The 24,236-nt window shown below is 52.1% G+C and overlaps 2 protein-coding genes across 12 annotated transcripts; both read right to left on the bottom strand.

Annotated features, from left to right (window-relative positions):
• Positions 1 to 407: 407 nt before the first annotated feature.
• GAL3ST2 (galactose-3-O-sulfotransferase 2) lies at positions 408 to 8,587 on the bottom strand. Of its 6 annotated transcripts, none has more exons than XM_027792693.2 (6): positions 8,399 to 8,587; positions 6,670 to 7,075; positions 3,328 to 6,531; positions 2,384 to 2,470; positions 1,668 to 1,947; positions 408 to 1,575 (listed from the first exon to the last, which is right to left on the bottom strand). In XM_027792693.2, exons 3-6 carry the CDS (start codon positions 3,447 to 3,449, stop codon positions 715 to 717), a joined length of 1,350 nt encoding a protein of 449 aa, XP_027648494.2. In that variant the 5' UTR covers positions 3,450 to 6,531; positions 6,670 to 7,075; positions 8,399 to 8,587; the 3' UTR covers positions 408 to 714. The 6 variants fall into 6 exon arrangements, with proteins under 6 accessions (XP_027648494.2, XP_027648496.2, XP_027648495.2 ...); XM_027792695.2 differs by lacking the exon at positions 8,399 to 8,587 and adding an exon at positions 7,249 to 8,320; XM_027792694.2 differs by lacking the exon at positions 8,399 to 8,587 and having other exon boundaries at positions 6,670 to 7,239.
• Positions 8,588 to 14,031: 5,444 nt separating this feature from the next.
• On the bottom strand, positions 14,032 to 23,868 carry D2HGDH (D-2-hydroxyglutarate dehydrogenase). 6 transcript variants are annotated; one of them, XM_013302524.3, is made up of 9 exons: positions 23,492 to 23,868; positions 22,966 to 23,023; positions 21,221 to 21,360; positions 20,335 to 20,528; positions 19,090 to 19,258; positions 17,969 to 18,112; positions 17,407 to 17,549; positions 16,440 to 16,605; positions 14,032 to 14,447 (listed from the first exon to the last, which is right to left on the bottom strand). In XM_013302524.3, exons 1-9 carry the CDS (start codon positions 23,844 to 23,846, stop codon positions 14,173 to 14,175), a joined length of 1,644 nt encoding a protein of 547 aa, XP_013157978.2. In that variant the 5' UTR covers positions 23,847 to 23,868; the 3' UTR covers positions 14,032 to 14,172. The 6 variants fall into 6 exon arrangements, with proteins under 6 accessions (XP_013157978.2, XP_055673206.1, XP_055673208.1 ...); XM_055817231.1 differs by having other exon boundaries at positions 23,499 to 23,620; XM_055817233.1 differs by lacking the exon at positions 21,221 to 21,360 and having other exon boundaries at positions 23,499 to 23,621.
• Between the last annotated feature and the right edge of the window lie 368 nt (positions 23,869 to 24,236).

Below are 24,236 nucleotides of genomic sequence, written 5' to 3'. Positions count from 1 at the left end.
CAAGAGGGAGGGGTGAAACCTCAAAACTGGGCCCCCCAGGGGAGCACCCAGCTGTCCCAAGGGGTGCAGAGGCCCCCCACACCTCATGGCACACGAGAGGGACATCTCATGTGCAGGTGGGGGGAGGCTGCCAGCCAGCGCGCCGGGCACAACGCATTGGACCCCCACCCGAAACGCAGCCCCAGCATCGTGTGGTGGTTAGATGTCGCTGGGCACGGATGCTGCCGGGCGGGAGACCCAGCATCTCTCCTACACCTCCAAGTGCTGCGTTCCCTCACGGTGCTCTCCTCCTCGTTTTCCTCCCCCTCCTTTTTTTCCTCCTAAGCACCAAAAATCAGGACTTGCTCTAGTGAGCTGCAACCAGCCTCAGCGTAATGACAGCTATTAAATAAAGTCAAATGCAAACCAAATTATTAAGCCTGTGATTAATGATTAAGAGGCAGGAATGTGAGCCAGCTGAAAGCCTGCCCAGCGCCCAGCAGCAGTGGGCCCTCCCCCTGCCTGGGATTGGGGAGGAGGCATCACACAGGATCCAGCCAATGCAGAGCCTTTGGCTCAAGGTCCCCAAAAAGGGACCCATCAGTAGTTTGGTGGCTCCAAACAAAGACCCCTCCCCCTGCCTCCCCCTCACGCACAAGAGTCCTGTCGGCCAGTCACATGCCAGACACGGGGTGATGCAAAGTGGTGGGAAACCACAGTGGATTGTCTCATGCCCTAGTTGGGAGTTGGGAGCTGCATCTTCTCCTGGGAAGTGGTCCACAGCAAGGGCAAGCCCAGCTGCTTCCTCTTCTTGTGTGGGTGTTGAACAGCATAAAGATAGGATGTGTACTGCAGCTCTGGCATAACCATTTTCTGGCACGTTCTCAGAGTGCTGTTGTCCAAGTCTTGTTTGAGGTTGTACCCAAGGATGTTTGCAGCCCCTGACTGGAAAGGCAGGAGAGCCCTGTTCTTGATGTGATCCTTCCCCACTGCCCCCTCGTCCAAAAGACAGGTCTCCATGAGCTCCTTCTGTCTGATTCGCAGGTGATTCACCTCCTTCTCCAGCTCCTGGAGTCCTATGGTCTCCTCAATTCTCCTCCAGAAGCTCTGGTTGAAGTGCAGGTAGAGCTTCCAGTCCAGCGAGCACCACACTTTTATCCGCTCCTCGCTTTCTGGAGTCAAGGTCTGGACAGTGTCCTGGCCTCTGGAATTGAGCTTAAAGTAAATCACATCATCCAGATCCCAGCACAAAGTATGCCTCAAGAGGATCATGGACTCATCAAAGTAGTCTGCTATCAAGATCAGGTGGAAGTTCTGCTCAATCTCCTTCAAAACCACCTGGATGTACTTTTCGTTGTCCTCCGCATTGTTATCATAGCCAAAGTCAAACCACATGATATTCCTGGCATATATGTTTTTCTTGTAATCCGCTGGATGGTAATACTTCATGGGTGACGCCAGGTATTCGTTCACATCCTTGGAAATCCTGAAGGCAGGGACACTGTCCTTGTAGTAGATGTAGGAAGACTCCAGCAGAGGAATGGGGTTCCTGAGGATGGAGAAGTAGAAGGTGTTTGCTGCCATCACCTTTTGCACCTATTTGCAGGGAGGAAGAAGAGAGGCTGTTAGTCTGGAGGCACTTGCTCGTTCAACCAGGTTTCTCCACAGGTGTCGTGGCTCTTTCTTACCTCCGAGGGGTTAAACCGCAGGTGGTTGCACATGATGTTGTAGTTTTGTCCTATGGCTTGAAATTCCTCCACAAAGTGGGCCAGGAAGGTCTTTGGGTAGCCCAGGTGGAAGAGCTGGTCAGCTGGCAGGGCGACCGTGAGGTTGTACTTCTCTGCAAACCTGAACATGATGTTCAGAACGGTGCTGCTGGCCGTCTTGTGGGTCTTGAGGAACATGACGTTAGTCTTGGCATGGCAAGGCGTGGGAGGTACTAGCGGCTTCTCATGGCTCTTCGAGATTCTGCAGGAAGGCAACAGATGGGGAAAACAGCCTCTCCAGTGCCGTGCCCCACCTCCGAGACCTGGCAAAGCCCAGCCTGAGCAGGTTCTCCCTCTGATACCACACCTGCAGCTGGTGCAAGGCACCAACCCAAACAAGCCCCATCCCTCAGGTGCAGATGTCAGACAGCTTTCTACTTCTCCGGGTCCTCACTTACCCAAAGGCTTCAGCTCCATCCCCTTTTCTTTTTCCATACAGCTGATTTTGCCCCAAAGAGCTGCACTTCGGCCAATTTGATACCCGCCTGCCCAAATGCAGCTCTAGGACCTAACTTTGGGCTGCTGCCCTGGATTCAGTATCAGCCTAAACCTCACGAGAGTTAAATCAAGTGTCACAGATTGGATCCTTGCTGCCCTGGGCAGATGAAGTCAGGTAACCTTGCTTCGGCTTCACTTACACATAATTTTTATTCTTCATATGGAAGAATCCCGATAGGAAGATGAGTCCCAGGCAAAGGCTGAAAATGATGAGACATTTGATATTCCTGGAAAAAAAGAAGAGTTTCAGTGGATTTTTATCTGCTAGCCCATCCCGAAACACAAACCACCAAACTTTGCATATCGCCCTTGGGGATGTTGAGCACCAGGAGCGCAGTTTTACATCTCCATGGTGCCAGTCACTTTTGGCTCCCCTGGCTGTGCCAGCAGCTCTGGCATTAGAGGCAGGACAGACAGAAACTGCACTTTCACTATTACTGTCCTTATTCTGGACTTTGGCAAAACACAGCCTGCTTCAGGCAGAGCCCAAGTTCTTCTGACAGCCTCCTTCTCTGCTCCGCTGCCTTTTATTTTGCTTTTCTTTCAGTTTTCTGGGGCTTTAGAGCTTATTCACTATTCAAACCTCTAGTTTATTCAGTAGAAAATGAGTCCTTTGTAGGGGTATAAGGATTTCCTTGGTAAGAAATCTGAGCAGCTCCTGTAATCACTCCAGAAGATGGGGATCTCAAAGAAACATGAAACTGGGCTTTTTTTTTTTTTTTTATACAGGAAACCAATTAATAACCCAACAGCAGCTGTAACGGACTAATTACACCCCGCTCTCAAGCAGGAGGACTGCTTCCACGCTGTGACAGCTCCTCCCAGCCCAGCTCCCGTGTTCAGCCTCACCCAGGTCTCCCTTTCATCAGACCTTCCCGCTTTGGCCAGACTTTTAAACTGCCTGAGCTCAGAGGCGGCCCTTTACACCAAGCACCTCATCCACCCGTGCTTTGCCTGGGGAACCACAGAATCATTTAGGTTGGAAAAGACCTCTGAGATCACCAGGTTCAACCATTAACCCAGCACTGCCAAGCCCACCACGAGCCGTGTCCTTAAGCACCACATCTACACATCTTTTAAATACCTCCAGGGACGGCGATTCCACCGCCTCCCTGGGCAGCCTGTTCCAATGCTTGGCCACCCTTTCAGTGAAGAAATTTTTCCCGGTATCCAATCTAAACCTCCCCCGGTGCAACTTGAGGCCATTTCCTCTGGTCCTGTCGCTTGTCACCTGTGAGAAGAGACCAACCCCACCATGCTACAGCCTCCCTTCAGGCAGCTGTAGAGAGCTATACGGTCTCCCCTGAGCCTCCTTTTCTCCAGGCTAAATCACCCTCAGCTGCTTCTTGTAGGACCTGTGCTCCAGACTCTTCACCAGCTTTGTTGCCCTTCTCTGGACACACTCCAGCATCTCAGTGTCTGAGAGGGTGAGTCTTTTCCAGCACTCATCAGGCAACCACCATGTATCATCACCAGTGTATTCTAGCTGGGACATGTAGAAGATCTTTTGAAGGTTTGATGCCCACCAAAAAGGAATTTTTCATCACTGAGCTGGATCTGACTTCTCTGGTCCTAAAAGCATTTTTAATTCCATGTGAATTCCATGTTTTCACCTGCCGTTTCCACAACACAGCAGATCTGGCTTGGGCTTTAGGTTATTCAGAGAAGATGCAGTCCCACTTATGGCACGGGATGGTCACACTTATGGTTACCACTCTCCCAAGCGAGCAAGGAAGGCTCCAAACCTGCCCAGTCTGAGGGTCAATGGGGGCACATGGCTTGTTGTGGGCTGGACATGGTGGTCCTTTCCACTGTCCTTCTTGCCAACGGGTCCTCACACGTGGTCCTGCTGCACAGGGTGGTGGCTTTCATAGCCTCCAGCTTGTACCACATGAGAGACACTGAATCACTCCTTCCATTGCCCTTACAAGAGCGCAGGCACCAGCTTTATCTGGCATGGTTTGCAGCCTCCACGGACTGGCCACAGCATGGCAAGCCGGGCTGTGACAGCCTGGACCCAGCCACGGAAAACTGGAGAGGACGGGAGCAGAATCCAGCAGAACATGAAGAGCTGCACATGAGAACACAGCCAGCGCAGGAAGCCACAAACCCGATACAAGCTCAGTGGAAGCGTGGGGACAGGTGGCGATGGCGCAGCACCACGATGGCACTGCAGGAAAGCCTTCGACTTCGCTCGCCACGCGAAGCTGCCTGAAACCACTTTTGTTTCCAGCTTTGCTTTGCGCGAGTGTGCTTGCCGTGTCCAACAGCTGAAGTGGGAAACCCCCAGGCAGGAAAGCTCTCCCCAAAGCTGGGAAGACCCAAAGGCCACAGCTGGCACCAACCTCTCGATATGAATTTGCAGCACAGCTTCTGCATGAAGAGTTTCAAGACACAGCTACAGGGAGTCTTTCGTCAGTATTTCTTAATTTTTTGGTCCCGGGTCTGTTAGGGGGATGGGAGTGGGACAATCACCTTCCCTTTGCTCGCTCTGCGCGTGTAAGTTGAGGTGAGACAGAAGAAATGCAGAGGGGGCCATGGGCAGCCAGCGAGCTCATATCTGTCAGATGCAGCCCCTGCCTATTTTCTCGGTCTGTCATTAAACTGAAGCCGACGTTGGTGTGATGATTTTCCAAAACATGTCACCCTGCCTACCTGGAGGTCTTTCCTCAGCCATCCCGGTGATGTCCTCCTTTGCACCTTTTCTGTAGAGTTTAATATGTGCAGTAACTGTCTGCACATTTGTTTGGGTGGTGTCCCCAAAAAGGCAACTCAGATTGATGCTGTACAGGGCAAACAGATCAGTATACACCTAAAACAATCCTGAAGACAGATGAGGATCACAGTATGCTCCAGGAGGATTGCCAGTCCCTTCTAGTGCAAGAAGACAAGCTCTGGAGACTGTTACATCTTATCGCCTCAAGGCACCCTACAATATTTTAATAGTCATTAAATTCAATAAGCAACTGCATAGTGCCATCCTGCCTCCAAATCTTCAAACACATGCAGCACACCAAGTCCATCTCCAGTGTCACTGGGTGCTCCCAGCAGACCTGTTTTGTCTGGACATGCTTTGAAGGCCCCACACTCTGGGCACGTAAAGCCTCAAAGTGCTGCTGGTGCCGCACAAGGGACAGGTAGCGCACTGCCAAACATCCCTTGTGGGACAGCTACGGGCACAAACGTGCCACCAGCGAGCCCTGAGGGGCTGCACAGAGCTCACCCCACTCCTTGTGGCACCGTCCTGAAGACAACAGCAACCTGCAGCCAAGTGATGCCCACGTTGTCACTGCAAGCGGTGGCCGCCCAGCCTACGTCAGGCTTGCCAAAACCATGGCAGCTTCCTGGAGCGTCCAGTTTTGAGGAGCACGAGTGACTGATTTCTTCAGCACACAGGCCATGAAGGTGCCAGTCCGCATGCAGGAATGACAGGCTTCTTGTCCTGGGGGTGCCATTTGGATGCTGCCTTGTGGCATGGTGCTTGCTCCCCTGCCTGGGGCTGGGTGGATGGAAAGGTATCTCCTCCCAGCTCAGGGAGCGAGTGGGGAGCGGGGACAGGGAGCGGAGGGCAGCCTGCACCCCACTACACCTCAGCCCAGCCAAGGCGGGCGATGGAGGTCACCAGGGGAAGGGCCAAGGGCAGGGCTGAGGTGATCCCCAGGGAGGGGTGCAGGAAAACAGAGAGCGGGGCAGACACGACGAGGGGGCTGCAGGTACGCAGGGTGGTCAGTGCCTGTGCAGCTGCGGCCTGTGCCTGATCGCTGCAAGGGGTCCGGTCCCAGTTGCCCCTCGGGGCTCGGCCGCTCGCAGCCGTGCTTACAGGGCCGTCATGGCCTTCCACACGTCCCGCAAACCTGCGCGTGGGCTTTTACCACCCGCTCTGCACCCGCTGCCCTGCACGCCTCCGTGAGGGCAGTGCCGCTCAGAGACTGTCCCCTTAGCGTCACACCCAGCGCCCTTTGCCATAAACCTGCAAGTCTCTGACCAAGCCACTTCTAAATCTGTACGTGTTGGGCCAACGGACACCGTATTCAATGGTGGCTAAAATATCCCCCATCCTTTAATCCCTTCAGGAAAGACAAGTCCCACTCGCCAAGAGTTATTTCGCTGCTGACCGCCCCGTACGCACAGGCTGAAGGTGAACTTATCTTTTATACAAAGGTACAGCCATAAGCAGAGGGATTTCATAACCACCCAGCATGTCAGCGGGAGCGCGGGAGGCATGACGCACGTGATCATGGCTGCAGAAGTTCTTCCTTCCTTGCATGACCACAAGGAAGCATTTCACCTGGGGTGCGTGAAGAACAACAGAACTGAGAGTTGCAGGGTATGATCACATCCACCATCTGCTTTTTTGGCCCATTAATACAGTCTTTTGTAAAGCAAAGTTAAGAAAGGCACCATTCCCATGTCACGTGAAAGTTACCTGTCCTGGTTTCAGCTGGGATAGAGTTAATTTTCTTCTCAGCACCTGGTGCAGCACTGTGTTTTGCACACCAGCTGTGTTTTGCACACCAGACCTGCCACCAGCCTGGGAGCCCTTTGAGGAAGCACTTGGGAGCCGGCTGCTAACACACACAATTCTTCTAAGAAGCCAAAAAACTTGCAGAGCTCTCGGCAGGGCTGGCGCTGGAGGTTCGACTCGTCTTTCCAACCTGCGCTGTGCCACCACCCAGCCAGGAAGAAAACATGGAAAACTACCTCTCAGGTCGCACTTGGACGTGCTGCTACAGATGCTTTAAGGCTTGGGATAACCTTCTCGTTGGTTTGGCTTAAGCTGAAAATAACAGACCTCTGTGTCGACCTAACAAGGCTCTTTCAAATTAAAAGACCTGCAATACAGGAAAGAAACATTCACGGCGAAATCAGTCTCTACCCTGGAGCAAACCGTAACTAACTCTATAGGTTATTAACAACTTACAGGGGTTACCTGAAGTGGACCTTTCTACAAACCCCGTTTTAATCCTGCACCCACGGCATTCACCTCTCTCCCCACCCCCCTTACCTTGAAGTGTACCCAGGGCTTTTCATGCTGCCTTGCTGCTGCGAGCTAGAAAATACCTCCTTTGCAAATCGACTGCAATACTCCTTTCCTCCCCGGGCTCCCGCGGCTCTTGGTGTATGCGTCTCTATTTCTAGCATCCCATCGCTGCTATAAATGGCTGGGACAGGTGAGGACAAAGGGAGTGGCTAGGTGTTCCCAGGGGTGGGTGGAAGTCAGTTAATAAGCCATGAAAAGTGCTGGCATGGCATGGCATTAACAGGTACAAAGAGCTGCCTCAGGAGATGGGAATTGCAAGTTTTGCGGGGAAGTGAGGGTTTAGCAGGGGCCCCCTTCTCTCGCGGCTGCAGGAGAGAGGTGTGGGGGGCACACGCAGGCTCCAGGCAGGGTGCTGGGTGGCAGGGGGCTGGAGGAGAGCATCGTCAGCCCCTCCATCGCCCTGCACACCGTCACATCGCTTGCTCAGTGCCCCTTGGTGCCGCGGTCAGCGCCTGCGTGCCTTTCCCCCGCTTCTCGCTCGGTGGTTTAGGACTGTAATTCTCTGCCAGACCCATTCGGCAAAAGGAGATCAGGGACAACAGGTGAACACTCTTCCTGTTCTGCTGTTGGAAATTCTCCTTAAAACATTTAGACTTCCAACTCCTTCCTGATAAAAATGCAATTATTGTAGCTGGTGGTTAAGAGCTTAGAGACTTTACTGTACCTACGCCTTGGGAGAGAGAGCTCCTGCCCCTAAACAGCTGTTATTTTACGATTTGTCTACAAAGAGGCTTTGTGGTGTTATTAACAACCTTTACAGCTTGCATTACACAGGAATTTGAGGTTCCACCAAGGGTCCTGTACACCAGCAGTTCACAAACTGGGTTTGGTGCTCACAAATTGCCCCGGGAGAGCAGGATTTGTCCTGCAGGTCTGCGCGTGGGGTAACCTCCCTGCTCCCCACACCAGGGATGAATTGATGCTATCCCCATTTGGGCACAAAAAGTTTACCCACATCTCCCAGCCTGGAACAGGGGATTAAACTGTTGCTTTTGGTCTTCTGTGGCCGTGCCGCTTCCCAGGCATCTCCTGACATGGCCCCCTTCCCTTCCCCTCGCCTCCCCTCCCCACCCATGGTGCCCACCTTCTAAACCTCATATGCTGGTGGCCCTACCTGCCACACACCAAGAGCCAGGTCCTCAGCATTCTGGTATCCTTCACCTATGTTGCTACATCTTCAGAGTGCCCGAATACACAGCATTTCTTTTTAAATCACAGCCGCCTCAGGCCAGCCCCAACTCCGGTGCTTATCAAGATTCAGAGATTAGCAAGGTATAAGGTTGCTTTCCTTGAGTTTCTTGGTAGAACATGAGCCAATGTGCTGTTTTATGAAGAATTTCTAGGGTTACTGTTGGCACAGTGTCAGCTGCTGCTGGCAGGGGGGGTCATGTTTAATCGACTTCTTTCTCCTGTTACATTATACACGTCAGCTGTGCGATTTCTTGCTCAGAAGCTGATAGAGCTCATGAATCACAAAAGACCATTTTTTACACTTTTACAATTGATTCATTGCTCTCTCCTGGGGTGTGCACACAAATCGCCAGGTTTGGTTACGCAGGAAAATATGGTGCCATGCAGGAATACTTGGCTTCATGTAGGGCTGGGCTGCTCTGAGACTGGGAGTAGTGAAGGTCAGCCAGCTGGTGCAGAATTAGCAGCTGGGGCAGGATGCTGAATGAATAGCTCCATCCTGCCTCACTTCACGCTTGCTTAGGGGAGAGGGCTGTGGGGTAGACCCCGTGGGCAGCTCGGCCCCACACAGCCACTCACTCACGACCCCGCAGCAGGATGGGGAGGAGAACTGGAAGGGTAAAAGTGCAAAAAATTGCAGGTTGAGATAAAGGTGGTTTAACAGGTCAAGCAGAAGCCACGCATGCAAGCAAAGCAAAAGGAATTCACTCACTGCTTCCCGTTCCAGGGCGCATTTAGCCACCTCCGGGAAAGCAGGACTTCATCAAACCAAAACAGTTACTTTGGAAGACAGACACTGCAACTCGGAACGCCCCCCCCTCCCTCCTCCCTCCCCCAGCTGTATATGCCGAGCGCAACATCATAAGGTATGGGGAATCCCTTCGGGCAGCTGGGGTCAGCTGCACCCCCTCCCAGCTTCTCACACAGCCCCAGCCTACCCGCTGGCGGGGCAGGGTGAGAAGCAGAAAAGACCTTGACGCTGTGCACACACTGCTCGGCAGCCGCTACAACATCCCTGTGCTATCAACACTGGTCACAGACCCGAAACACAGCACCATATCAGCTACTGTGATGAAAATTAACTCTAGCCCAGCCAAACCCAGTACAAACTCAGTGTGCAGGGAAACCACCCCTTCAAAGTGTTGAGCATCCACATCATGCCCATATTTGTCTGGCCCAGAAAAAATATAGTTTTGGACGCAAAATTGCTACCACAATGATTCTTTATAAAAATATCTCCCCACACATAGATGTGCCCACACTGTCTCTCCCTCCTATATACAACAGCCAACCAGTATTCGAAAGCATCACTGAGAATGTGGAAGAGAAGGGTAATACCGGTCTAGGAAAGATACTATAAAATAACCCTGCAGTAACTCCCCCCTTCCATGCCCTCAGGGTAATTGCTCTATTGTTTAGCTAAAATGATAAACTTACATCGAGCTTAAGGATCTTCATGGGTAAAGGAGATGGCTAAACGTAGCTGTGCCACAGTTTCCCTGGCCACAGCACCAGGTTGCCCATCAGCCCTGGCTCCCTCCCCAGCACTCTCTCCATAAGTAGCTGAAAAAAAGCAGTATGGAAAGTTCCGCTTCCCAAAAAAACCCCATTCACATGTAAAGCTTGTATTTTAAACAATTACGGTCAGTGGTTTGGGGGGGTAAAAAAAGAGAACGAATGGCATAGGAAAAAGGCAGAGAATATAAACAGCCTGATCCGGAAAGAACGAGCTGCATCAGCTTAACTTGGCAGAAAGCAAATCCTGTACATTTCTTCTCCAACATCACAGACTTTCCATATTTTGGCATCACCTGATACACAAGCAGCACAGGCTGACTGCATTTAACATTGTCTTCTCTTTGCTGATGATGGCATTGATCACTCTCCTTAACCCCAGAAGATGATCAGCTCCTCTCTGAGTGTTCCTGAGGAACGAAGGGAGAGGTGCGGAATGTGGAGAGCAGAGAGGAGAAGGGAGTTGAAGGGAAGAGACCAGAGGGCAGGCCTAGATATTGCCGCTGCAGGTGGCATAACACAGGGAGGCATTTCTGTTAAAGGCATCCGTGTGGCCAAGTTGAGAGAGTTGTGACCTTAGAACTGTATCGTGAAGTGTGTTTGCAACACTGTGCCATGCGTAAGTCATCATCCTCAATGCAATTTGACAGCTTGCAGCCTTGTTGAGATGGTGTTCTGGTTAAAAACAGAAGAAAAAAGACTCTATAGGATGATTTGCTTCCAAGAAAAAGGCTCTGGATGGAACATCTATTTCACTGCACTTCAGAAGAACAAAAATCACTGAAAAGCAGCTAATGGAGAAGACAGCTGCTGGGTAGGACAACCACCTTTCCTAGTCTCATGGAGTCCAGCGAGGCCTCCCAAATCCGTAGACCCGAGTACAAACCACTGATCACCCGCCTCTGAGCACAGCCCGTGAGCCAGTTACCCACCCATCGCGCAGACCACCCACCCGGGCCATGCCTCGCCAGCTTGTCCAGGAGAGGGCTGCGGGAAACAGTGCTGAACGCTTCGCCGGCATCCAGGCAAACATCCACTGCTCGCTCCGCGTCAACAGCAAATGTTATTTTGTTGTAGAGGGTGGTCAGGTTAGTGACACGATTTACCTCTGGCAAATCCCTGGGCTTTTTCCAATCACTGACCTCATTTGGATACAGAGGAGCCTTGGTTAAGAGAGACACGGGTATTGCTAAATACGGATGCAACTGGTGAACACCAAGTGCACCAGAAGATGACTCACTAGCAGGTGGCTCGGCCTGTCCTCTGATAACGGAAGGGTGGCAGTGTGGTTTTGTACAACAAACTGTAAATGACAATCTCTCTTGTCATCAAAAAACAAGAGGCAGATTGTAGGGGGAAAAAAGCAACAATAAACCCCATCTTAGAACAGAACAGCCCAGCTGGAAGGGATCATCAAGTCCACTGACGGCCCGTCTGCTTCAGGGCTGACCAGAAGTTACAGCATGTTATTCAGGGAATTGTCCAAATGCCTCTTAAGCACCGACAGGCTCAGGGCACCGACCATCTCTCCAGGAAGCCTGTTCCAGTGTGTGACCACCCTCCCGGTGAAGAAATGCTTCCTAATGTCCAGTCTGAACCTCCCGGGCACAGCTTTGAGCCATTCCTGTGTGTCCTGTCACCGGATCCCAGGGAGGAGAGCTCAGCACCTCCCTCTCCGTGTCCCCTCCTCAGGAAGCTGCAGACAGCAATGAGGTTGCCCCTCAGCCTCCTTTCCCCCTGAAATTAGACAAGCCCAGGTCCCTCGGCCACTCCTCACAGGACACACCTTCCAGCCCTGTCCCCAGCTCGCTGCCCTCCTCCAGACACGTTCAAGCACCTGAACATCCTTCTGAAATGGGGGGGCCCAGAGCTGCACACAGCACTCCGGGTGAGCCCACACAAGGCTGAACACAGCGGGACAGTCCCCTCTCCTGACTGGCCGGTGACGCTGTGTTTGATGCACCCCCAGCTGCGGGTCGCCCTCTTGGCTGCCAGGGCACACCGCTGGCTCCTGTTGAGCCTGCTGCCACCCGCACCCCCAGAGCCCTTTCTGCAGGGCTGCTCGCCAGCCACTCCTCTCCCAGTTGATGCTTGTGCCTGGTGTTATTCCATCTCGGGCATGGAATCTGCACTTGGACTTGTTAAGGTTCACACCACTGACGATTGCCCGGTGCTCCAGTCTATCTAGATACCCCTCTGCAAGGCTTCCTGTCCCTCGTGAGAGACAACAGCAGCTCCCGGCTTAGAATAATAGAATGGTTTGGGTTGGAAGAGACCTTAAAGATCACCTAGTTCCAACCTCCCTGCCATGGTCAGGGACACCTTCCACCAGATGAGGTTGCTCCAAGCCCCATCCAACCTGGCCTTGAACATTTCCAGGGATGGGGCATCCACAGCTTTTCGAGGCAACCTGTGCCAGCGCCTCACCACCCTCATAGTGACCATATCATCAGCAAATTTGCTAATGGTGCATTCAGCTCCTGCATCTGGATAGCTGATAAAAATACTGAACAGCCCTGGCCCTAAGACTGAGCCCTGAGGAATGCCGCTGGTGACCGGTCACCGGCCAGATGCAGCCCCGTTCACTACAACCCTTCCAGCTCTGCCCTTCAGCCAGTTCTTCACCCGACACACCATGAACCTGCTCATCTCACAGTTGGGCAACTTGTCCAGAAGGATGCTGTGAGGGACAGTATCAAAAACCTTACTAACATGTCTACTAAAAACATATTCAAACTGAGGAAATGGAGACAGTGCCCGGGATCTGTGGAGAACCAAGCAGGATCCTGAGTCAAAAAGATCTTTCTGTAATGCTCAGTGACTCCTAAGAGGTATAGAAAACATGCCCAAACAACCCTTATCCCCCCACAAGTGTCCCTGGCCAGACCATATGGACACGCAGCACAGGTGACACATGCTTGTGACAGGGCACACAAAAGTGATGAAAGGATCAACATGAGTAAAACCATTCTATTTTAAAAATAAGGTCATGTACTGATTTCTGATACATACCTACACCACCTTTCCTTCTCTTACCTTCCCTCTTGAGTAAGCCTATTTTTTTTTCAATGCCTCTTTTGCAGTCATGGACCTTCCTGAAGGCCAGACAGGCCGATTTTATTTTCCTGATTGTTGCCAGATCTTCCAAGCTGCTTTTGTGTAACAGCTGCCTGAATTATTCTGTGGCCTCACCAACCCAGGCAGGGTGCTGGATGTGGGCAGCAGCCTGCCCGCTGGCCAGGGAACCTCAGAACCACCTCTGGCAGGGTAAGGCAGGAAGGTGAATTAGTACTGGCATGCACGGAAATCCCTCCTGCCTTAGTGCACCACACGCAAAGTGTGGGGAAACCTCTGGGCGATTTTTACGTCGCTGTCATTACCTCCACCCCACCTCACCTAGGTTGCTGGTTGGGAGGGATACAGATTTTACATAGGTCTGTAAATCATTAGAATAACGGCTCTTGCCCTCCACGAAAGCAAATCAAGACTTGCTGTCAAGAACCAACTGGAGGACAAGGAAGCAGGAAACAACGGCTGACCCTGCCAGACAGGTGTCCTGGGGTCCCTCCCCTCAGCCTGGCTGCTGGGGTTTCCCCTCCCATTGATGCTATCCACAAGTTAGGTCTCCAGGCACTGTCTCTTCTCTGGCCAGTCCTTCCACATGGGACACCACCCCCACTGCCTAATGGGGACAGCCTGCAGGTAGCATCACTGAACAGGCCATACCCTGACGCTGTTGTGGGCTTTTCGACAAGCATATTAGATCAAAACAAGAAAGGGAGAGCAATATTGGCTATGTCAGTATAGCATCCACAGGTTCCTCTCCTGTGCCTCTGATGCTTCACTTGGACACCTCAAGTGAGGAAATGCCTCCTCTGGCTGGTGTCACTTCGCTAATAAATCAGAGCAAACTAAGGGGGAAGAGCTGGAATGTCCACACACGCTATCCGTGCGCTTGGTTTCAGTGTTCAGACCAAATAGGAAACCCACATGGTCAAAACCAGTAATGCGTTCTTCAGAAAGAGCAGGCACCCCTGAAAAGAGGATCCACGTTCCTTTATTTGTTCCATCACACTAAAGAAATAAAACAAGGAGCAGTCCACGTGCTCGCTTGATCCATCAGCTGAAGTACAGTTACTGAGCTAGAGATGCCATCTTCCCACAACGGCATCTGCTTGTTTCTCAGTGCATGTTGCTCTCTGAACTGGTGGGCAGAGTCTTGTAGGGATTGAGGATCCCCTTGGGGTCTAACATGGCTTTGAAACGCTGCATTAGAAAGATCGCCTCGTTGGATTTGCTGTAATGAATGTACTGCTTTTTCTTGAAGCCCAGTCCGTGCTCTGCGCTGATACTACCCTTGTGCCTTGCAGTCCACTCATAGACATACGGCTCAATGGCATCCAGCAGGAAATGGCTGTAGGACTCTGCTGTGATGTTCAAGTGCAAGTTTCCATCTCCTGGAAGAAAACATCGCAGAGGTGGGTCTGCAAGAAAAGCTCAGTAGCCCTGCAATGGAGACTCATTACTGCCTCCTCCACGGACGCAAACAACAGTGCCTTTGTTAGTCTCCAGACTGCGAAAAAGGACAAGTTCACTGTCCTTCTACAAACACCAGCCTCTCCATGCACAAATAATTCAAATGGGATCTTTGTTTTTCCATGCTTTCAGTACAATACTTGAGGAAGTGTTCCCAGTTAAGCTACTTTCAAATTCCCACTCTTGTGATTTTAAAATTCGAACTGTGCTGCATTAATTATTGCCCCACTACCGAGATGGCATGCTGAAGACTGCCGCAATGGTATTTCATAATGATCATTAGATTTTAATATGGCCCTTCATCACTTTCTCTCCCTGTTATGTTTGTGCAATGTTCTAAACGCACTTTGGCACCGCATCAACAGAAACAAAGCAAGCAGAACATTTTCTCCTTTTGCTACTTGCATGTGATGGCATTCAATTAAGCCCATAGTTGTTGGGTATTCAGGAGAGAAAACACACAAAGATAAACACAAGTTACTCATTTTCACTCCAGAACCTCTTTCTGCACCCCAGCAAACCCTCGCAGTATGCAGCTTGATACTCAATAGCAAGAGCTACTACAGGCAGCATTTGTTATGCAGTCTTCCAGATCATCTCAAATCAAGCGTGCTGAAGTGTGTTCTGGGGTTTTTTTGTGTGTGTTTTTTAGTTTAAAACAGAATAGCTCTGCTAAGCTTACCTGCTTGCAAAACCAAATTAGCTTCAAAGCATTCTGACCAACGTACTGTTTTTTATGTGCATTACCTTTATTACTCTCTTTTGGAGGGTTACCGGCTCAGAAAAATTGTTTTCCAACAGAACTAATAACTTTGGACAAGCTAGGTGTTTATCTACCAAATGTGTCTAAGTACATTAATTGAATTGATGGTCCAATTAAACAACCTGCATACTTAAATAGAAAGTACAGAGCTTCTTGCTGGTTTTGGCTGGGATTGAGTTACATTTCTTCATAGCAGCTGGGATGGGGCTGTGCTTTGGGTTTGTGCTGAGGACACTGCTGGTCACACAGGGACGTTGGTTACTGCTGAGTGTCGCCTACACAGAGCCAAGGTCTCTTCTGCCCCTCACCCCACAGCGAGCAGGCTGGGGGGCACAGGGAGTTGGGGAGGGGACACAGCCGGGACAGCTGACCCCAGGCATATCCCATACCCTATGGCATCGTGCTCAGCATGTAAAGCTGAGGTAAGGAGGAGAAAGGAGAGGACATTCGGAGTGATGGCATTTGTCTTGCCAAGACACCATTATGCATGATGGAGCCCTGCTGTCCTGGGGATGGCTGAACACCTGCCTGCCCATGGGAAGCGGGGAATGGATTTGTTTTGCTTTGCTCGAGTGCACGGCTTTTGCTTTACCTATTGAACTGTCTTTGTCTCAGCCCACGTTTTCTCACTTTACCCTTCCAGTTCTCTCCCCCATTCTGCAGGTGGGGAGCAAGCGAGTGCCTGGGATGGGCTCTGTAACCAGCTGGGGTTAAACCAGGGGTCCTCAAACTACGGCCCGCGGGCTGGGTATGGCCCCCCAACGTCCTCAATCCAGCCCCTGGTATTTACAGAGCCCCCCCGCCGGGGGCTGTGGGGGGGAAACCAAGCAGCCGCAGATGGCCTCTTGCCCCTTCATCCGCGCGCCGGCCCCCTGTTTAAAAAGTTTGAGGACCCCTGGGTTAAACCATGACGAGGATACAAATGACCAGTTCAGTGCCTGGCTGGCCAGCAACCTGCCATTAATATATGGAATACAGGCTGAAAGCAATCACAAAGATCCTTATGCACCCTCCTCTTCTGGCAGCTGTCGGCTATTTAGTCTATGCTGCTCACTGATCTAAAAACCACCTTTAGAACTACTAGGAAGCTGCACAGCAAAACCTGGAGCACAAAAGAGCAATCACATCCTTTCCCAGCATCCACGCTTACCCAAGTGGCCGTAGCCCACCACATTTTTGGCACTCTGGCCCAGCCGAGCCCTCATGTCCATCACGAGATCATACAGCTTTCCCACAGGGAGAGAGATGTCGTACTTGTAGACATAGCCATCGTGAGTCAGGGCCTCTGTAATCCTCTCCCGCAGGCTCCACAGTGTCTGATGAATCAAAGATCAAAGAAATCCAAATAAACCAAGTACCTCTTGAGTTCCATGCTTTGTGGCATGGAGGGAAAACCAGCCTTGATTCTTTGCATATAGCATCAACTTCTGATTTCCCTCGACACCCTCTGCCTCTCGGAAGCTAGTAATAATGCTTTGCTGGCAGCGTCGTACAGTCAAGTGACATGCCGTATCTTCAAGCTTGACAGTACCCCAGAGAAAAAGAACACGGGCATGGGCATCCTCTCCAAAGCTGTTCTGGCTTTCCCAAGAAGTGAGGACATGCCTCCTCTACTGATCTGCAAGGGTTGGTTTGGGAACCAGAGCTGGAAGAACCACGGGTCACTGTAAGAGACCCACGTTCTCTGGGCAGACAGAAATCACTGTCCTTTTCACTGAGACACTGTGTCTGTCTTGCTCGCCAGCACCAGTGCCTCTGGCTCCAGCACCGCTGTCAGGCTGGCCTACACGACTTTGCCTGAAAACTGTCGAAACCAGAAGCTGAGTTGTCAGTGAGCAATTTGGGTCCTACCCCAGCGACTACTGGAAGATGCAATTCATTACTCTGGTCTTTTTAAAAGGGGAAACAGCCACTGAAACCCCAAATACTCAGGCCTTCTGGGAAGAGCCAGCAGCGGTAAGTACCCTCTCAGCATTCTTACTCAATATGCCAAATAAGCTACCACATCACTCAAGGACGTTTACACTAGACATCAATCTGACCATTTTCCTATTAAAAATTCAAATCCAAGTGGAGAATCATGTCAAAGATTTGCACAAGAGGAAATGATGACTTGCCTTTATTTTCTTAGCATCCATTGCCACAGTTCCATCAGCGACCAAACCAGAAGTCATGGCCTGCTCTAGGAAGTTGTTCAATTTGTCTGCATCATGGGTTGAGTCGGAGCCTGAAGTTTCAATCAAAACGTAAAAAGGGCTGCCTGAAAGTGAGGAAGAACAGAATAAGCAGATGCTCTGGGGTAAAAGCACAGCAATTTAGCACACGTTCTGGAGCTTTTCCCAAGCTTGGCACATTTCATGAGGTCACTACTGCCCAGATTTCTCTGGTGCCAGGTGGAAGGGCAGCTCAATTGGCAATCTTTGATCTGTAGGGCACTTCACTCACATGCTCTATCCTTCACCTTGCCACCACTTTTCAGAAAACCAGCAGTTTTGTGGGAACAAGCCGAACTAGAAAATCTTATCTTTAAAGGCTTCCACCAAACCTGATTGGAACTGAATACTGGGTACAAAAACTGTGAGGTATGCCCACACGCTCCTTGACATGTATACAGAAAATCAGGCTAAAAATCCCCAAGCAGTACAATGCCTCTTTCTACGGCATGAATTACACTGGTACCTGTCAATGGGTTGGACAATTTGAGATGTCTCTCCACCAGTTCCATGCACTTCTCATCCATGAACTCACAGGCAGACAGGATCTCTCCCAGCATGGCTCTGCTGGTTGTAAATGTTTCCAGAACCTTAGCGAAACTCTGACACCCTTCAGACAGAACACAGACAGGAATCAGGAACAAAAAACAGCCCCGCAAAACCTTATAAAAAGTTTTAAGACATTTATCAGGCTTCAAGTCATCTTTCCCATCTCCAGAAGATGTAAACTGCTAGCCTGCGTGGGTTCAGATCAGTAATTCCTATAAGTTTGAGCTGGGAAAGGTTTCAGAGCAGAAGGATATAGCAATTAGGTTTTGCTGTGGCAAAGACCTCTTGAACCCTCTTAAGGCAGCTCATACCAAAACGTCTGTCCCACCCTCAGATGGCAGCCCAAGAGAAATTTAAAGGCTGCTGTGAGAGTCCGGGCAAATTCTGGAGTCCACTGCACATATTCCACAGGTCTGTCAGCATTTGGAGTCTACTTATGCCCTCCTAGGAGTTTGGCTCTCCGCTCTTAAGGCCACATCTGATATAAGCAAGCTGTGCAAGAAGCCCTGCTAACCCTGGAGGCTGCCGAGAAAAACACCAGCCCCAGCGAAGGTCCCCACCACCAGCTCTGTTGGAAGCCCCAGCAGGGGGGCACGCACTGAGGCTCACTGAGAAGCAGCTTTTGAGCACCTGTGCCTGGCCGATGCAGACCCCGAGCTGCAGACCTGACTTCCCAGCCTCACCTTGTCACTGCGGACTCGCGCGGCTGCAGTGTCACCAGCCCTGCCCTGCCCTGCCCCCCTAGCCCAGGCGCTGTCAGACGGCTCAGCGAGGGCACTGCCCTGCCTGCCTCTTCATCCTGCCAAGCTCCTGGCTCCCCTTCCCTCGCAGGGCAACCCTGGCAAGTACTTTACACATTTACACCACAGATACGAGACACACGCACAGGTATTTTAACGTACAGCACCGTAACACCTCTCACCAACAAGCCGATGCCGGCAGCCTAGCTCAGCCGGCTGCCCTGTGCTCGCTCCTCCCCATTCCTGTTCCCTTCCCAGCCTCCGAGTTCACTGTGAAATGATTAGTATCAGCCCCTACCTAGGAATGCCAGATTCACAGCCTTAGGTTTCTGAGGACAGAGTATGGAGACAGCAGTGATAACCCCCAAGGTCCCCTCAGATCCGATGAAAAGCTGCTTCAAATCATAGCCAGTGTTGTCTTTGCGCAGAGATGTCAAGCAGTCCAGAACCGAGCCGTCAGCCAGCACCTGGCATACACAGAACAGAGAGACCCAGTCAAAGCACCTGTGGGAATCTGCTGGCATAAGCTTGTCGACTACCGAGCTGATGAAAAGCTGCCGCTAGCTTCGAGCGGCGGACACCGGCTGCAGCCCATTCCCACAGTCTTGTCACTGTTCTCCATTCCCAGCTCTTCCTCCTCTCTATAACCTACCCGAATCTTCCCCCAAAGTTTTCTGCTGCTTTTTTTTTTACAGTGCTGTTTGCACGTCTTCTAGCAGGACAAGTAATAACAGAAGACCTAGATCGCTCTGCTTTTCTTACCAGTGGTGGAGAAGATAAGCCATTCTTTGCAGCCCTAGCTCCCATTATTCAACAGAAACAAGGAACAATATTTGAAACAGTGAACACAGTTAACCAGAATGAAGTAAGCTCTCCACCACCTGAGCCTTAAATCAAGGCTGAATGTCTCCAAGACATGCTATTGAAGGCTGTTTCCACACTAGAGGGGCTAACCTGAGAGACAAAAGCTCCCTTTCTGGGCCTACACAATAAAACCAAACTAGGCTTTTGCTACCTACCCGACTTATTTCCTATTAGCTCCCTGCTCCCAAGACCCAAGATCTCTCAGAACCACCGATCCCGGCCTTCACACACTGAGGCACAGGCCTGTAGGGCAGAAGCAGGCTGAGGAACAGCAGAGACTCTAGGAGAACGCCAGCAGCCACTGGAAGAGCATGCTGCAGGATGGATTTCACAGTGCCTTCCAGAGATTCACTGCTCCACAGAGAACCAACCTCATGCAGGTAACTTGGGATCATCAGATCTCTCCCTAACTTCTTTTCACTGCTCTGGATTAGAAAACCACCTAATATCTCTTCTGCCAGTAAGGACGAAGCTGGGAACCGTGGTAGCAATAACAGATGCTACACACGTGAAGACACTTGTTGACCCTTCTCCAAAGAGCCAAACAATGGAAAGTTACGAGTGGAAGTCTTGCGAGGAACTCATCTGTGTAACGGACAGCTAAGGGCTACAACAGCAGGAAACAGTAAGGAGTAAAGGTTTAAACACCAAAGGGACCTGCCAGGTACCGCTGCCTTACCACTTCCAGTCCTAGCACTGTCCCTCGGAGAGAGCCGTATCTCAAGAGCCGTAAGCCTCCAGCATTTGTGGCCACATTGCCACCGATGTGACAGCTACCTTTCGCTCCCAAGTCCAGTGGCATGATAAACCCCTGATCCTCCAAGTACTCGTTGAGTTTCTCTAAGATGCAGCCAGCTTGGCACACAAGGATCCCTGAAACGTAAACATCCTGCTACAAGCTGATGCCCAAGAAGAAGGTGCCTCCTCAAGAGGCAGGATAAGTACAAGCAGACACAACCACCTGTTCCTCCAAAACTTTCTGGGATTCAGTTTAAAGGCACAAGATGTTTGTGCCTGCTGCAGGGCATTGTCCTACCCCTCCTCAAGCCTAGGGGAGCTGGGCCATTGCCTTACTATCTGCTCTTCCACAACTCTGGACTGGCAAAACATTAAATATTTTTCTCAGTCTCTCTCTCTCTCTCTTCCCCCCCACCCCCCCTTTGTTTTAAGAACTGAAATACCAGTCTGATTCCTAAATCTCCAAACCCAAACAACTTCTAAGTTTCCCCCACCCTCTTCCCTCTGCTAGTGTAGTTATCAGGTGCCTTCTTCAACACTGTCATTCTGCTCCACATGCTGGGTTTCTCATTTAATTTAGGAACAGGTAACAGGAAGACCATGTTTCTCTTCCCTCTTTCTGGCACCAGATGTATTTTTCTATCTGCTACTGTTATAATCTTAGGATTACATTAGCAGCAGAAGCCTGGATGAAACAAACCTCTGATGCCCCCCTTATGATGATGCTGGGCTGAACCTTGCTGGTCCTATAGTTACCAGTTCCCAGGAAAATGGCTGGTCTAGGGCCTGGGGCTCGCTTCTGTGCCTCACCTCTCTACAATATTTACCAGACACCTTGTCAAAGCTGATGATCTTGTTCATGAGAGCAGTGGAGAGAATGATCTCGTCAAAGACAGGTACGCTGCCCCCAACAAGGCCTGTGTTACCACCCTGTGGGTTCACTGCCAGGTTCCTCTCATAGCAGTACCTGGAAGAAAAAAGGTTTCTGAAGTCTTATGCATTTTAAGGCCATAATCCAGTCTATGAGAAGAGTTTCACTTCCATGTGGATGTCTACTGTTGCGACAGTGCTCACCACTCCCTAAAATTAAGCAGTGTTTAGCCTAAAGACTGAATTGATACAAAGGGACAGCGTCACTGCAAAAGCGAGAAAGCACAGCTTACTAAACTCAGCCTGGCGCTGAGCAAAGGAACAAACCCTTGGGGCTACCCCTGTGCGCATCTACAGATTTGCCCCACAACAAATCTGGAAACAACCACTCACTCTGTTCACACATAAGCTATTTATACAGCAATCTCTGTTAACAACTTGGCTTCCTCAGCGGGCTCTGACAAGACAACCAGCTCTGGCAGTGCTTTAAGACATTACTGCCCTCCTCCTCCCCTCAAGAAATTAATGCCCTGCAAGCAATGAAGCACGTGCATCAATGCCTCAGCTGCTTCACCGCCCAGCCTGCCATATCCCTGCAAAGCAGCACCCATCGCGTCCTCTCCAAACTCACAGAAGTTATTGCACAACGGATGGCACAAAGCCGTGCTGCACCAGCAGTTACCGCAGAAGCCCTGACTTTACTGCGCTCTAAATTCCCCACTTTAACAGGAGTTAAAGTGGGGGAACTTTAACTTTAACCCACTAGGAGCAGGTTCATACAGCTTGCAGCTCTCAGGCAAAACAGCCGTCCTGCATACTGATGCTCACCTGGAGCTGCGCTCGCACCAGCGAACCAGGGAAGCCTTTTTACCACGGACTAAACATTAACTCCTCAAACTGCTGAATTCTGGCCTAACCTTCTTTACCTTTTCAGCAAGACTTTCCCAAATCCTTCAGCACAACTGTTCCCCTTGAGCACTGGTACAGTGTCTAATTTTGACAATTCCGTAGAGCAGAAAAGTCATCGATAATGAATCCACTTGCTTATTTCTCCCCACCTCCATTTCTCTCCCCCACACTACGTGCTCTTCAGACCCTTCTACTCAAAGACATCAACGCTGATTTCAGAAGTCTGCTGCTGCCCACTTAGCCTTTGCAAGGACAACCGGCCAGGAAAGATTAATTCTATTTTGTAAAACAAATTATAAGTTCAGCCTTTGTTTCTGCCTGACGCTGACATGATACCACCACCCCAGAGAAGCCGAGGGCCAGGGAGAGCGCTGGGCCTCGGGAATACAAGGCACAGGTGGGAGTGCCTTTGCCTTGAAAAGTTCCAGCTCCCTAAGTGACAACACACCTAGCGAGGAACTTGTGTTTTTTTCAGATGAGCCACACTGCCTACCCACTGGTACACACGTACCCCTGGACTAGCAACAGCAGCAGCGTCTCCTGTTGCAGGGAGCAGCTGGAACAAGAGGCATGTCAGGAAGCAGCGGGCAGCCCGAGGGCACCGGGGATATAAAGAGCAGAAGGCAGAGCTGAAGCCACCAGAGCTCCACCACAAGGCAAGCAGTCAAGAAGAAACCACCTCCATTAATTCCAGTGCTTGAGCAAACAGCATCTGACCAGCTAGAAGTTCCCTTCGCCTTCCAGAGCATCCCTAACCCCCCCGCCAAAGCCCAGCAGAAGAGGTGCTCGTTACCTGAGCACTTGGGACACCTCTGCTGTTGTCTGCGGCTTCAACATCAGCTTGCTACAGCCTGCAATGAAAGCAAGGGGCTCACAGGGCAAGTTGTGGGCTCTGCAGAGCTCGGGAAGAGAAAAGCTGGTAAAGCATCGTGTCCAAAACACCACCACCCCCGCCGCGCGCAGGGCGGCGGCGTTTAAACACTTGTAAAACAAACATTTTCAACAGCGGCCTTCCCCTTAAAGCGCTGTGAACACTGCTTGCACAGGTCGGCCTGGCTGGCAGCAGGGCGGCGTGGAAGGTTCTAGGCCTCTGACACCTGACAAAAGCAACAGAAAACGCACACTTGTTCTCCGCAGTTCAGCCAAAACCGTGACCTGAATCAACTTGTTTCAGGGAAAAAAATGATTAGTGTGTTAAAAGGGCTTAGATTTATTTTTTTGTTTAATGCAAGCCTGAAAGACGGCCGGTGGCAGGTAAGGTCCCCCACGGGGAGCTCCCCGCGCCCGCGGACGGGACACCCCGGCCCGGCCCCGCTCACCCCGCACCGAGCGCAGCCAGTCCACGTTGAACGGCGCCAGCTGCTCCGCGTCCGTCACGGCGCGGCCCGGCACCAGGCGCTCGAAGGCGGCCAGGTCGCGGCCGGACAGGGCGCGGAACGGGCGCCGCCGCACGCCGTACCGGGGGCCCGTCAGCGTCACCTCCCGGCGCCGGGGGGCGGCTGCCGGCGACCTCCCCTCGCCCCGCGGCCGCGCCGCCCCCCGCGGCCACAGCAGCGGCGCCGCCGGGGCAGCCGCACCGCCGTGCCGGGCCGGCGTCCCCCCGGGGCGGCCCGTCAGCCCTCGCAGCCGCGCCCAGCCGCCGCCGAGCCCGCGGGGCAGCGCCGCCAGCCCCATGGCCGCCCGCACCCGCGCAAGCCCGGCCCGCGCCCCGCCCCGCCCCCGCAGGGCCCCGCCCCGCCTCGCGAGCGGCACGGGGCGGGCCGCTCGGCGTGTCGCAGCCGCCCGGGCACGGACACCCCGGCGGCGGGCGGGCCCAGCGCCTCGGCCAGCCGCTCCCGCAGCCGGCACCCGGCAGCCCCAGGCACCCCCCGGGCGGCCATGGGGGCGGGCAGCTCCAGCCCAACCGCTGCGCGCCCGGCCGCGCCGCCCGCGGCCTCCGCGGGGCCCTCGGCGCACGACGCATGTGCCCCGCGCCACAGCGCCCCCTGGCGGCAGGAGGCCGCCGCAGCGCCCCGCGGCACAGCCGCCCCCGCGGGTCCCGCAGCACGGCCCCCCCCCCGCGTC

Source organism: Falco peregrinus, chromosome 12, assembly GCF_023634155.1.
Source record: "Falco peregrinus isolate bFalPer1 chromosome 12, bFalPer1.pri, whole genome shotgun sequence".
Classification (NCBI taxonomy): domain Eukaryota; kingdom Metazoa; phylum Chordata; class Aves; order Falconiformes; family Falconidae; genus Falco; species Falco peregrinus.
Note: the sequence above shows the minus strand (reverse complement) of the source record. Positions and strands in the feature narration are given on the sequence as shown.